This window comes from Delphinapterus leucas, chromosome 13 (assembly GCF_059928025.1).
Source record: "Delphinapterus leucas isolate spDelLeu-1000000601 "Yukka" chromosome 13, BTC_Dleu_Yukka2, whole genome shotgun sequence".
In the NCBI taxonomy this organism is placed as follows: Eukaryota; Metazoa; Chordata; class Mammalia; order Artiodactyla; family Monodontidae; genus Delphinapterus; species Delphinapterus leucas.
The window spans coordinates 87,357,118-87,371,218 of NC_143141.1; the positions used below are offsets into that span (position 1 = coordinate 87,357,118).

The 14,101-nt window shown below is 44.0% G+C and overlaps 1 protein-coding gene across 11 annotated transcripts in view; it reads right to left on the reverse strand.

Annotated features, from left to right (window-relative positions):
• GRHL1 (grainyhead like transcription factor 1) overlaps positions 1-14,101 on the reverse strand; it is a 46,169-nt gene that overhangs the window by 13,045 nt on the left and 19,023 nt on the right. For all 11 annotated transcript variants that reach the window (XM_089923457.1, XM_089923452.1, XM_022554167.3 and 8 more), the window contains one exon: positions 1,844-2,002. In XM_089923457.1, the coding sequence (XP_089779583.1) occupies positions 1,844-2,002 (159 nt within the window). The remainder of the gene's footprint in view (positions 1-1,843; positions 2,003-14,101) is intronic.

Consider the following 14,101-nt stretch of genomic DNA (forward strand, 5'->3'; position numbering starts at 1 on the left):
ACAACTACTGAGCCCGCGTGCTGCAACTACTGAAGCCCACGTGCCTAGAGCCTGTGCTCCACAACAAGAGAAGCCACTGCAATGAGAAGCCCGCGCACTGCAAAGTAGAGTAGCCCCCGCTTGCTGCAACTAGAGAAAGCCCGGGCGCAGCAACAAAGACCCAATGCAGCCATAAATAAATAAATAAAAGAAACAGCAGATGTCAGAAAACGTTTTAAACGGATAAAACTTTAATTTCTCCCTAGATTTTTTAAAAAAGAACATGGACATCGCAAAAGTTTGTCTTTTGGCTAAAAAGAAGAATGTGGTATGAAGGAAAGAGATGTGACTTAGGGTCAGAAATCCCTGCTCTACAGCAGATGTAACTTGTCATTTGTAAAATGCAGCACATGTTAAAGCACTGCGGTGGGTAGACTAACGCCCCTCAAAGCTGTCCACGTCTGAACCCTCGAACCTGTGACTCTGTCAGCTTACACAGCAAAGGAGAAGGAGGCTGCTCCCCAGCTGACTTTAAGGCAGCAAGAGTCTCCTGGGGCACCTGCGTGAGCCCAGTCTAATCACAAGGGTCCACAACAGCAGGAGAGCCAGAGGAGCACGTGTGAGGATGGCTCTGAAGATGGAAGGGGCCATGAGCCAAGGAACGCGGGCGGCCTCTGGAAAGCAGAGAAGCAAGGAAACAGGTTCTCCCCTAGAGACTCCAGAAAGGAATCAGTCTTCCAACACCTTGATTTTAGCCCAGTAAGGCTTGGGTCAGACTTCTGACCTACAGAACTGTAAGATGATGGATGTGTGTAGTTTTGAGCCACTAAGTTCGTGGTAATTTGTTAACAGCAGCAGAGGACTAATACACCTAGCACATTATCAGGCACATGGCCGGTACTCGGTAAACATCGCTGAGCCTGGGTGTTTGAGGGAGTCCTCTGGGCCTGGAGGGCCTCAGGCTCATCCACGTAGGGCCGCATGCTTGCTCTGTGCACCCAGAACACAGGCCAGGATACCAGACCCCTGATGGCAAATACACTGCCAGTTTCCTAGTACCTTCTAAAAATCTTAATAACTGAGAGGTTTTAACAGGATGAAAAGAGGAGACGGGCAAAAACAATACAGTCCAATATTTCTGAGTGGGAAAAGTCAGAGTCTTCTTCGATCTTAGTTCAGCAGACGGCTCTGCCCCGTTCTTGAGGATACCACTGTCTCCAAACCCCAAACCAGCATGGGCCTATAGCCCCTCTGGATTTAATCCAGCTGAGCCCCTCGCTCTGCACCTGGCAAAAGTGCACATCTCCTCTCCAGAAAAAAGGGCGTCATACCAGAGAACAGAGATGACACTGACATCATTTGGGCCTGTGCTCTCTTCCTGCCTACCTGCTGCAGTCAAGAAGAATCTGCAGCTCACTTTCTCCTGCCTTAGTGAGCTGGCTGACAACTTGCCAAACAGCCTGGAGGGAGGTGAGCCAGTGATAACACATGCGCAGAGTCCTCAGACCCAGAGCTCAGGAAGAGCTCCAACACCGCAGCCGTGGCCTGCAGGTCCCCGTAAGCTGAGGGGCCACCAAGGATTGGGTGCAGCTGGCATGAGTCCCTGTGTGCCACCCTATCGGACACGCCTGACAAAATGTGCTCATCGACCCCTCCAGTTTTTCAGTCAAAAGGAGATTATTTTTCTCCCCATATAATGTGATTTTGCGTGGCTAAAACATGAATTGCTTATTTAAAATAAGCTATTTTATATTATCAGCAATACATTCTTACTGAACTTAAACAGCTCCTGGTCTTTTCCTGTGAGGAAGGGTGCCCCTTTCACGCTGTATTCTAGGTGTCCCTGCCGAGTCGGCAGCCTTACCTTGTCACAGAAGACTTTTATCTGGCAGTACGCCCGATGTACAGGCTTGTTGCTGCGGTTGTTATAGCTATAGGTGTCGATCTGAATGTTCAGAGGCAACCCCTTCACACCTTTCTGAGAAGAGAAATCTGTGCTTAAGCAGTTCACGGAGATGAAAACCTGCAAAGCAAAGAAAAGGTTCTGTAAGCACCAGGCACTGATGGTCAACCCTTGCACAGCTTGTAAAAACAGTAATGTCACTGAACCTATCCAAATATGTTCTAAATGAGAGCTCAGCTTCTTGTTTAAAAGATTTTTTAAAGAGGTAACAAAGGGTTTATTTTAAAACCACCTTTGGTCATAAGAATGCAGACCTTAAAGGGAAAAAACAGACAGCAGCTTTGACCCCCTGCCAATTCTCCGCCAGAACACTTATTTAGTATCATACGGTGGGGCTGAGGCTGGTTGTCTTTCTTGATGTCATTTTTGAATGTTCCAAATGGTACACATTGTCTTTGCAGCTGTGTTAGAGCTTGCAACAAACTCTTCGGGGATCCGCCTGTCTTTATGTCTATACCACCTCCTAGGATGACCTGTAACATCTATGTCCAAATATTCTGGAATTTAGGTAACTGTTCCTTAGAGAGACCCAGGTGAACCTTGTACAGATCACGAACACGCTCCATTCCCCACGCCCCCGCCCCGCCCCGTATTTGTGATCCTGGATTTTAAGCTCTCCACACTTGGTCACAGGTTTTTGAGCTCCCCGTCAATGCTTTAGTTTTAGAATTTATTTCTGATGCATGAGCACCACATAGTGGGTACTATTGGAATTACAGTTTTTAAAACCGGTTGGCACATTTCAAAGACCCTAGACCCTTACTCTGGATTCCTGCCAGACCTGCATGAGGTGACAACCCTGAAGCCCTAACAACCAAAAACAGATCCGCCACAGTCGTGCGGGGTACCGCTGGATGAAGCAAGACCCAGAGAGGGAGGGAGACGTTTCAGTCAGCACAGGGGGGAAACCCTGTAAGAAGGTAAGATAAGAGAGCACGGAGTGGGAACAGAGGGTAAGGAGAAAAAAATTCTAGCCACAGGACAAAGAACGTTCTCCAGAAGGTATGCAAAATGCTGAACCAGGGTTTCTATTCTTGCTCTAGTCTATATACTGTTTTTAAGTAGGAAGAGACCAAAACATCCTAAAAAGACTGAGAACTTGTCCAAATCCCTCACTCGGCCCCCCCCGCTCAGCCCCGTCCGCCCTCTCAAGCCGAGGACGCACTGGCAGCGTGGCCCTGCCTCCCCTCTGTCCTTGTCCCTCTTCCTGCTCCTGTCCCCTCCTGTCCCGGTCCAGTCCCCTCCACAGCTCCTCTCTGCTGCTCTCCATCTAAAGGTCCGACTCAAGGCCCTGCTCCCAGACTGTCTGCATTCAGCCCGCACTGTGACACGGAGCCGACAGCACTGAGCTGTCGTGCTGGGCATGCACCTTACACACGTGACCTGGTGTCGTCAGCACAGCCTGGAGGGCCTGTTATCCTCTGTTTACAGGTGAGGCCTGGAGAGACTTTTTAAACTGTCCCCAGGGTAGAAAGCAAAGGGCTGGGATTCATATAAAAGACTTTCCCCCTTCACTCCTGGCTGCCTCTGTTTCCCAAACCAACTTTTTATCCTATAGACAAATCACTTGGCTTTTCTTTACTACCTGGAATGGTTTGCCATTTTTATATGTGTATGTTTTATGTCCCTGACTAGATCGTAAATACTCAGCAGGCTGGGTCCATTTCTCCACTTGACATGGTTCCTGATCTAGGACTGCCTTATCTTACCTATGATTTTTTCTTTTCATTTAAGTAATTTTCAGCAAATAAGCAAATTGCTCTAATTTTTTAAATACATAAATCTAGATATGTAGGCAAAAGTGGCACACATGAATTTCAAATCCACTACAGAAACTTCGTGCTTTGACTTTATATCTTTTCCTATACGTTTTTTTAAAACCGTTTCATATATAATCCATAAACCAAAGTTAAAAAGAGTCTATGGAATAGATGAAAGAAGGACAAACAGAAAGGCAGACAGAAAGACAATAGTTCACGCAAACAACTGAGCACATAAAGTAACCAAACCACCACATTTTTCATTTTACAACTAAATGGAAAATCTGAAATGTTCTCCATCATTCCAGGCCACCCGGCTCGATTCCTAACTCAAAAACAGTTGCCTGGGAAAGTTACACTTTACCCTCAACAATTCCAGGAAGTCTCTGACCCAAAGTGGTATTCCCTTTACAAGAGGATTTCATGGTAATCCAACCTAAAACCTAACCTGCCCTTGCTTCCCAGTGTCAAGTTTCTATTCAAAGCAGAAAAATAAGCAGGAGCCAGATCCCAGGATCAGTATAAACACGGAGCCTTCAGAAAGGCATTACTCTCACTGTTATTCATGATCACTTACAATTGCTTTCTTATGGACATGCTTCTCCTATTTTCATATCAACTCTTTCTAAACCTGGCGGGGTTCTAAATGTGTCAGAGAAAGTGTACGGCGTCCCTAACTCAGCATTAAAAAAGTGCCACCTTCTCTAGATAAACACACAAACATACCAGTAAACAGTGAACGGGGCTGTGCGGTATCTAGGCCAGGGACACGAGGTACAGGAACAGTGGGCTGAAGCCCTGCAGGAGAAAAATGGGGGCGGCACAAGAACAAGCCGGACAGTCAGAGGGACAGCTGGCCCTGAGGGGGACACCAAAGGCTGGCAAGGGTGCAAGATGCCTTATATATGTTCTAGCAAGAGGTAACGTGGTCAGCAGGAAAGGCTTTGGTCTGAGAAGCAAAACGCCTAAGTTTTGGTCCCAGCTCTGTCACTAACTGTGCCGTGATGCGGGCAAGGGTCCCCCACTGTCAAACACAGGGCTGGATTAGACGACGATCTCTAGATGACTTTTAACTGCAGTCCCAGCATACTTACACTGAAAGATGATGAATCCTGTATCCCTACTCTGTATTTCTAGTGACAATAATTTTGTGTAATACGTTGATCAATCAACTTTTTACAAATCATGTTCTTTTAAGAGTACCATGTGAAGTTGCCACTTAAAGTTATCATACTAGCTACCTGTATAAAATTAAGAATCTTACAAAGCAGTGGTTCTCGAAATGTGGCTGGAGCATAATCCTGCCTGGGAGCTCGAGTGCTTCACACCCTGACTCACCTGGAATCCCCGGGCTGTCAGCCTGTACCGGAGACGGTGACGGTGAGGCCACGTCTACAGTTCCTGCTCCCACGCCTGGGGTGGGTTTCGGGCTCGAGAACTGTCTTAGGTCCTCCCTGGGTAATTCTCGTGATCGGCCAGGATAGAAACCACTGCCGTCAAGTAATTAATCTTCTATGTACTTACACACTTTGAGCGATCAAAGATCTCCTTTGGCTCCAAAACTCTGAGGTTATTAAAACGAGTCCCAATATATGGTTTCCTTTCTTGAAAGAGTTCCGATGTGCTTAACATGTATTTATATGTATCCCATCAGGTTGTTTTTAATTAAAAAAAATATTTTTACAGAGGTACAGCCCTATCAAATAAGAATAATATTCATTTAATCAAAGGAAAGATAAAGATGAAAGCATCTGTTCAACTTTGCTATTCAATAAGGTCGTGTGAATTCTCAAGAACTCCTACTTTAGAAGACAGAGGCCTGAAAAAACCTATTAAAAACCTGTCAGACTTCACTTCTTATGTTTATCCCTCATGGGACGTTTGATTTTCATGGGGGTTGACGTGTATGGATGAACTGTGTGTTCGAGTGTGAGACTGGCCAGTGGCGTCGTGCCCACAGAGGACAGATACAACGTTCAAGCAGCCATTCCTGTTCCTGGGGCCTGGTACACAGCACACGCTCAGCACACAGGTTTTTAGCAAGAGGAGGAAGATGCCGAGGGAGCAGTGAACAAACACGACCAAGAAGAAGTACAATGCAGACACCTAAAGCAGCTTTCTCGTATTTATCTACATCAGCAGTGGGTCACCTTTTTCTGCAAAAGGGCCTGATGGAGTTTCCGCCTTTGTGGGCCACATGCAACCACCCAACTCCGCAGTAACGGTGCGAAAGCCGCCACAGATGATACGTGAACAGATGCGGGTGGCGGTATCTTGAAAAATCTTTACTCACATAAACAGGCCCCTGGCTGGCCAGGGCCTGAGAGCTGCAGTTTGCTGACCCCCCGAGCTACACCATTCTCTAAGCTGCCGGGATAGTAACTGATCCTTACGACATCACAATGTGGTAAGAACAGCGAGGCAGCACTACCCCTCCTTTTTGTAGTTCAGTATTTCCACTCTCCCCGCAGGTGACCTCCTGAGAAGATACCCGCTATGGGCTTCCCATCAGTGTGACCTTCACCCACACACCCACAGTCTTGATCGATGCAGCCCACGCCCGTGGACGGACTACACTAAGTTCTGCTGGAGAAGCTCAGTCAGTGTCTGTGAATCTTTATTTAGGAAGGTGACAATCTTTAATCAGCAGCACCCAAAACAGGGAGAGAGCAAGTGTAGGACACAAGGCAGAGCTGTGCTCTGGGTCCTGGGGCAGCAACGTGGCAGATGTGTTCTGCTCCTCACCATGTTAACACCTGGACTGGGTTCTACCTTGGGTGACTTGGCCTTGGACAACAGGCCAAGTCACCCAACTCTGGATAAAACAAATGTTCAGACCATACTCATTGTGCAGAGAAATATTTTCTATAATGAGATTACAGAAAAACTCCAATATCACCTACAGAAGGTGGGAAAGAGGTGAAAAGGAAGATGGATTATTACACATCCAACTCCTCTTCTATACAATACACGTGTGTGTGCATGCACACATACAGCCACACACACATACACACTTAAAACGCCTTATTTCTGAAGTCTGAGAGTAGGCTGAAAGATACACAACCTTCCTTCTCTAGAATGACATAAACAAAGATCTTTAAGAACTCAAGTAATGACCTTTTCTCTGTTTTCATACTTCCTTGCCACTTATTTGGAGGAAAAGTTTGATTTTATTCAAATAATTGGAACAAATCTCAAAAGATGAGCAACTAATGTTCCCACCTAAAATCACTAGAGAGAAAAAAAAACTAACCACAAAAAACCCTGCTAAACAGGTGGAAAGATGCTCGGCAAGATTCCTCTTTAAATGTCCAGCCCATTTTTCTAAGACAGTTCCTCATTCTTGGCCAAGAATTCATGCACTTAGAACTTCTCAAAAAATTTAATTTTGTTTTCATGCACTTAGAATTTTTCAAAAGATTTAATCTTGTTTTCAAACCTCAGTTTGAAAATGAGAAAAAAACAACAGAATAAAGATTTACATTATCAAAGGAGTAACTTGTATAGATTTTTTCATTCCAAATGTTTATAAGCACAGAACCAACAAGAAATCAGATCCTGGACTAATTTATGATGATCTTTCCAGGAAGCATTATGGCAGCCACACAATGCTGTTCACCAGCCAGCTGCTGTGTCCACTGTGACTCCTCAAATGGAAAGAAAAGGAGAAGAAAGACACAGGACTAGTCTGCTCAAAACACAGGCCACAGTCAGCAGCTCATTTCCCAGTCGTAGAGTGAAAGCAACCGAGAACAAATTTTATAAACCCCCAACTCACCTGTTCTTTGGGGGCTTTACCATCAATACCACAAACCAAGGCACAATTCCAGAAAACGTATGGAGTCTCTAGTCTAAAGGGAGTAGTCAGATGTACGAGCTTTGACAAGTGAGTTTCATTTGTGGGGAGATATTCTAGAAATAATTTTTCACCCGCCTAATTCACAGAAAGAAAGCATTAACAATGCACTTGGAATTCATCAGGAAGAAGTTACAAAAATTATAAGCAGGTGAGTCAGAAGCTAAATGATGAAACTGACTAACTTAAATACACTAGGATAATTTTCATAAACAAAAAGGCTGTTCCTTTTCAAAAAGTTACCACAACAGTAATACTCATTCTATATTATTATTCCTGTACAAGAACCTGACAGCCAAATAATACAGTTTTAACTTTTTTTCCCACTGAGAGATTTAGGTGGAATTTTACACATTATTATAACATTGCTCCTAAAATGGTGAAAATCATTTCCTTTGACTTCCATAATATGGTTTTCTCAATGAGTGGAATAAAAAATTTCAAAATGTGAACCTTTAGATTCACTAAGAACATTATATGAACCACTCTTATGACAGTTTGGATAAAGTTTTCTTTTTAATTAAGTTTTTTTAAGGGATAAAGTTTTCTTTTTAAGGGCTCTGATTTTTACACTACAATAGAGTAACAAAGCGTAATGCTCATAAGAGTGAGAGGTCACAGGCGTTCAGCCACATAATGTCACCTCAGTGACCGGGACAACTAAGTCATAAACAACCTGCAGTGCTTCTCCAGAGTCTGAAGGAAGGGACCCAAATTCTTAAGGCCCTCCAAAGGCCAGCTCCAAACTCCCATTCTAGTTTCACACCTCCTTTACAGGAATTTTTACACACACTTTGGGGATCTTTATTTTCTCTGCCCCTCAATTTAAAATAAATTTTATTCCATTCTCTACTGACATCTCTCTTATAAATAAAGACCTAGTAACAGCTGATAGAACTTCTCTGAGATGCGTTCTCTAACTACCCCAAAAGAATTACAGCCCTGTTTTACTATCTATCACATTGTAATAAGTAGCCTTGCCCCCAGCACCCTGTGGCCCTACTGTGAGCTTCTATTTCAGGCCAAGGGCCTGGTATCCACACCCCCGTCACCTCTACTGAACACTTGGTTACTCTGTCACACTGTGATTATAAGTGCTCTAAGACCCTTGATGGCAGGAATTATGTGTGACCCATTTTTAAAATTTCTTCCAGTGTTTAGTATATTTTTTGTATTCTCCTAATGCCTATTACTACTAAATGGTACTGAATTAAAAGCTGGTAATGAGAGATAGAAAAACGATAGGTATATAAAAATCCAGCTATTATCTCCAAATCTTAATTTAACAAGCTTCAAATCCTCACAAAACTTTAAATACACACAACAGTGCTCCCCCCCCGCAAAATAAAACAAATGAAAAGACTCGACAAAAAAAAAAAAGAGCTAATATAAATTTACATAAATTAACCCTTCTTTCTTCTGGCCTCTAGGAGAGCGCCCTTTAAACAGTAAAATGGCTACAAATCAGGAAAAGAAATGAAAAAAGAGAGGCTGCTTCCCTGACATTAGGCAATCACCAAACACCAGTATCACCACAGAATCTTAATCATTCATTCTTACTCAACAATTTTCAGTCGCTCACCACTGCCTATGTAATAGACTAAATTCCTTAGCAGTCAAATGCCATATGTGATGCAATCCGCCTTTCCAGCCATATTTTCCACCACCTAGAGCAGTACTTCTCAAATGTGAATAATACACGTATCCTTTTTAAAAGAGAGAAAAAAGTTCCTCAACCCCTAAAAACATATCCAATCCTAGTCTGAGAAATACGACTCTATTCAAACAGCTGTGTTGATCACACAGCACCCTAAGGACTCACCTGGACTTTATCTAGCTCAAACCTAACACCTAAGCACAAACACTAGCACTGAAGCCTCCTGGCAGCAACTGGCACCAGAATATACTTGTGATTTTAAAAGTCTAATCACTGAATTGAAAATGCAAAGAAATTCCAACCCCAATATACTTGGTCCACAGACCCCAAGGGTTTGAGACGAATCCTTTACAGGGAGACGTCCAAGGTCCTCACTAGGGCACCACAGGGCCTTCAGGATCTGGTCGCCCACTTGCCTTGGATGTCCAGCCCCGATCTGAGCTCTGTACTCACACACATCCAGTTTATAGGCTCATTCTGGGCTCTGAATGCTCAGCTAGTTCTTATCCTTTAGGACCCACTCAAGTGTCACCCTTGAGGAACCTTCTCTGATCTTCCTATTCCAAGGTAAGTTCTATTCCTCTGTGTTTACTATCACTGTAAGTACTAGAGTGGCAATCTTCTCCACGAAATTTCGAATTTCCTGAGAACTGGGCCACGTCCCACTCACCTTTACATTCCCAAGGCATCCTTGCAGTGCCTGGCCAATAAGAAATACGTGTTCACTGAATGAAGGACCCCAAATTCATAAACTCCAGCCAAATAAAACTACATGCTGCTATGATCTTTGAGTTCCACTTACTGTACTCTTGCAGTGTACTGACTCTTTGGCCCTCAAAACAACCTATGAAATTGGTTCTACTCTGACCCCATTTCACAGATGAAGTTTAGAGGTTAGGTAACTTGCTGCCCAAGTTCACAGGTTATTTATGATCACATCCTTCCTCCAAGCAGATGTGAACACCTAGGTCATCTTGGTAGAACTGAGGATACCAAGCAGCTCTTTATACATACTGGACATTAAATAAATATTTGTTGAATGAATAATTAAATGGACTCTATATACCCCCTCAATTTGGAAAAGGTTATGGAATTTAGAGGCTCACTGATGTATATAGACAGACAGACAGACAAGTTCTAGGGCAGAGATAAATTCACATAGGGAGCCATGAGGTAATTTTCTACAGCATCTATTCACGTTTATACTTTAAAACATTATCTACAGTGACCATCTTTCCATTACAGAAACTACAGGTACCTAACAGTCTGTATTTGATAACTAAGCATGTTATCCCTTCATTGTAGCTTTGTGTCATATTGACAGGTGTGGTAACATCTACAACTTTCTTGCAAGATTAGAGTGTTGCCGCAGACAAATCCCAATGTTGCTTCCTGCACTGCAATGTCTGGGCCTCAATGTGTCACAGCACCTCTGCAGACTAAGTAAGCTGTTCCAGGTGCCTCGTTTCCACTTAAATTCACAACAGCTACTCTGTGGGGGAAAAATAAGGAAGAAAAAAGGTCCCATCAAACAGCCTTTGCAAAAATATTCTGCGGCTGCAATCTCTCAAAGCATGGTGCCCAGTGCCATCTCTTCCATAAAGCCTTTGACTCCCTTAGCTGAAAGTACCCCTTTGCCCTGGAAATCTAAAGAGCATTTTAAAACCTCACTTAAGACCTGTATCATCACACAGTGTCACCTCTTTTGAGGACAGGCTTTCTGCTTGCATCGTCTTTTTTTCCCTCCCTTATTGCCTGCAAAAAGAAACACAGTGAATAATTTGTTGAATGAATGAACATACAGCTGAGAAAGTCAACCCTCTGCAGCATGACTTCTAGCCGGTCCTCTCACACAGGAGCAGTTGATAACTAGCCTGCAGAGAATTTCCTGGAAGGATGTTAGAAATGAGTTAAATTGATCAATAATGACTGAAATAAATTTTCAGGGGAGAATGGTGTTTTGCTCTTTTAAGTCAGATTATATACAACAGACTTTTGGAAAAGTGTCAGCCTACAGAGCTGAAAGCATGCCTGATCACCCTGTGTCAAAATTACATGTGTGCACCGTGTATTATGGTGCACATTCAGATAGTTCAAGTGAGTTCTAATTGCTTGGTAAATATATGCAAGAAAAGAGAAAAGATCTAATAGAAGGAAGAAAAGAAAAAAGGAAAATGGGCTGATTTAACTATGGAAGACACTTCACAAAGCTGATAACTGAAAAATGTTTTATGTCCCAAGAATGCACTTATCCTTGTTGTGTTCCCTGGAAACATTTACCTTTAACACGAGCATCACATGGTTCAGAATCTGGCTACTCAACACCTTTCAATTCAAGAAAGACAGTGTCCAACTATGGCTGAGGTTCAGGCTCTGAAGATACAGACACACGGTACACAGATGACAAAGACAAAACCAGGACCCATGCTTCCCGCTCCAAATCTGTGCTCTTGAAACCACAATGACACAATGAAGCACAGAAGGCTTGAAGAAGAACCTAACGGAAAAACTGTTCAGTGAAGTAGGGGAAAAACTGACCCCCAAATGGCTGTGAGCAGAAGGTCCCTTTTTGCTCAGGAGGCATGAGGTCAAGGTCCTATACCCCAGATCACGTGGGGAGTCTACACCAAGTCCCTCTGTGACTTCCTAACGCGCAAGGGACTTAAAGATGGCTCGCCCCATCAGACAGTGACAGCCGTCACGGGCACCGTCCCCGCTGCCTCTGGGAGTCTTTATCGCTCTAACCCATTTCTAGTATTAAAATACAACTTAGTCAAATAAAGAGATCACATTCCTAACCTCATTCCTGGGATGTAACTGATCTACTAAGTTGAAAGCAGAAGCCCTAGAACAAGTTTTAATTTAACTCTCTTCCATATCAGTCAAAAAGATCACTCTTAAAATATTTCTCAGTAGCTTTTCTTAGAAACCTTCTGATAAATGAAATTATAATGAGGTCAATAACATAGTTTATTCTCACCAAATCCAACAGTGCTAATTAGAATACAATCACTATTTTCCCAATATGTGTATATGAAGTTATGCCGGCTGAAACCAATGGAGTGGGAAACAGTTTAAAGGAAGAAATCAAGGTCCAATTCTAAAGTCTCATCAGACAGGAACACTTATTGAGCATTATACAGCAGACACAATCTTTGTTGTTGTTGTTTTTCTTTTTTGTTTTTTTTTGCGGTACGCGGGCCTCTCACTGTTGTGGCCTCTCCTGTTGCGGAGCACAGGCTCCGGACGCACAGGCTCCGGACGCACAGGCTCAGCGGCCATGGCTCACGGGCCCAGCCGCTCCGCGGCATGTGGGGTCTTCCCGGACCAGGGTACGAACCCACGTCCCCTGCATCGGCAGGTGGACTCTCAACCTCTGCGCCACCAGGGAAGCCCCAGCAGACACAATCTTAATCAACATTCCCTCCCCCCCAACCAAAAAAACCCCAAACCAAACAAAGCCTGATTATCTTAGTTCTGTATGAGCCTTGTTGCTCCCCTACTTTCTCCCGATGTGCAGGTCTAATTAATTAATTAAGCCCCAGAAGGTATCAGAGACTGAGTCATAAACTCAGAAGCAGGATCCAGTTCCACTACTGATTCACCAGCTAATCCTAGGAAAGTCACGCTTCCCCACTATTCTCATGACGTGAGGTGAGTAAAAAATCCCACTACGGAATAACATCAGCACCAACGAAAAGCCTTCAAACGTGCAACTAGTATCTGTGTTCTTCCGCAGACCGTCCAACAACCATCAAGAGAAAAGAACTGGAAGGCTGGGGCAGCGAGGAAAGGGGTGTGGGAAGAGCAAAGCACTAACTTGCAATCTTCTCACATGGACGTGGCATGGGGCGTTTCCCCAAAGACAAAACAAGGATGCAGTCATCACCCTTACTGTTGCCACAGTGTTGCCTTCCCACGCCACCCACACGCAGCCTTAGTTCCTGCAAAGATTGCAGAGGGCCAGGGAAAAGTCCCAAAGAGAGAAAAAGAGAGAGGGAAAAACATTCCGGAGGCACCTGTGGCCCATCTTCCCTCTGTCATATCCTACAAGCAGGGCCTGGTGAACTTAAGAACACTTGCCAGATACAGTGATCGGGCACCTGTTGTCCCAAATAAGTAGAACGTTTGTTTGAAATACGAAAATCTGGATGCAGGTGTGACACAAGGCAAACACCGGCCACATTCCAGCATCTCTAGGCACAGAGTAGGGCAGGGGAGCAGACAGGTCATAAGGGAAGACTTGGCAGGAAGCTGACTTCTAATCAAAGTCTCTAATTAGATACTGTGAACTTTAAAAAGCTAAAGAAAAAGTCCCTGAGTAATTAACGTAGAGTTCACTTATATTTACTACCAGATTTGGAGTCTCAGATGAAGAAGATCTGCCATATAAAAACCCCCTGAACTCCCAGACCCTGCATTGCCCTGAAATCTCTATTCCAGGTAAATTCAGTTATGACTAAAAATGTCTGGGCAGGGTCAAAGCCCTCTGGTTTAGCTTACAAGTAGCAAAACTGGTTGAAATGGCAGATTTAGAAAACCACTGGAGATGGAATTTCCAGGAAGGACCAGGAATAGGAGGGTTAATGTGACAAAGTGTCAAAAAGAAAAAGCTCTAGAGAGGAGCTCATTGTTTTGACATGGGCAGGGTGGAGGATGGGGAAAAACCTGAACTCTCCCCCACCAAAAAAAAGACTGAAAAACAAGTTCAAGTGACAGCACTCTTCTAGTGGCCGACCAGACACGGTGCCTCAAATCTGTTTCACAAGACGCAAGTTTCACTACTAAACCGAGGCTTTCTTCAGCTGCCACGTGTCCCCCTTGTCCAACCAGAAACATCGTGACTTGGCCCTCACCCTCAGGTGTGTGCAGCGATAAATGTGTGC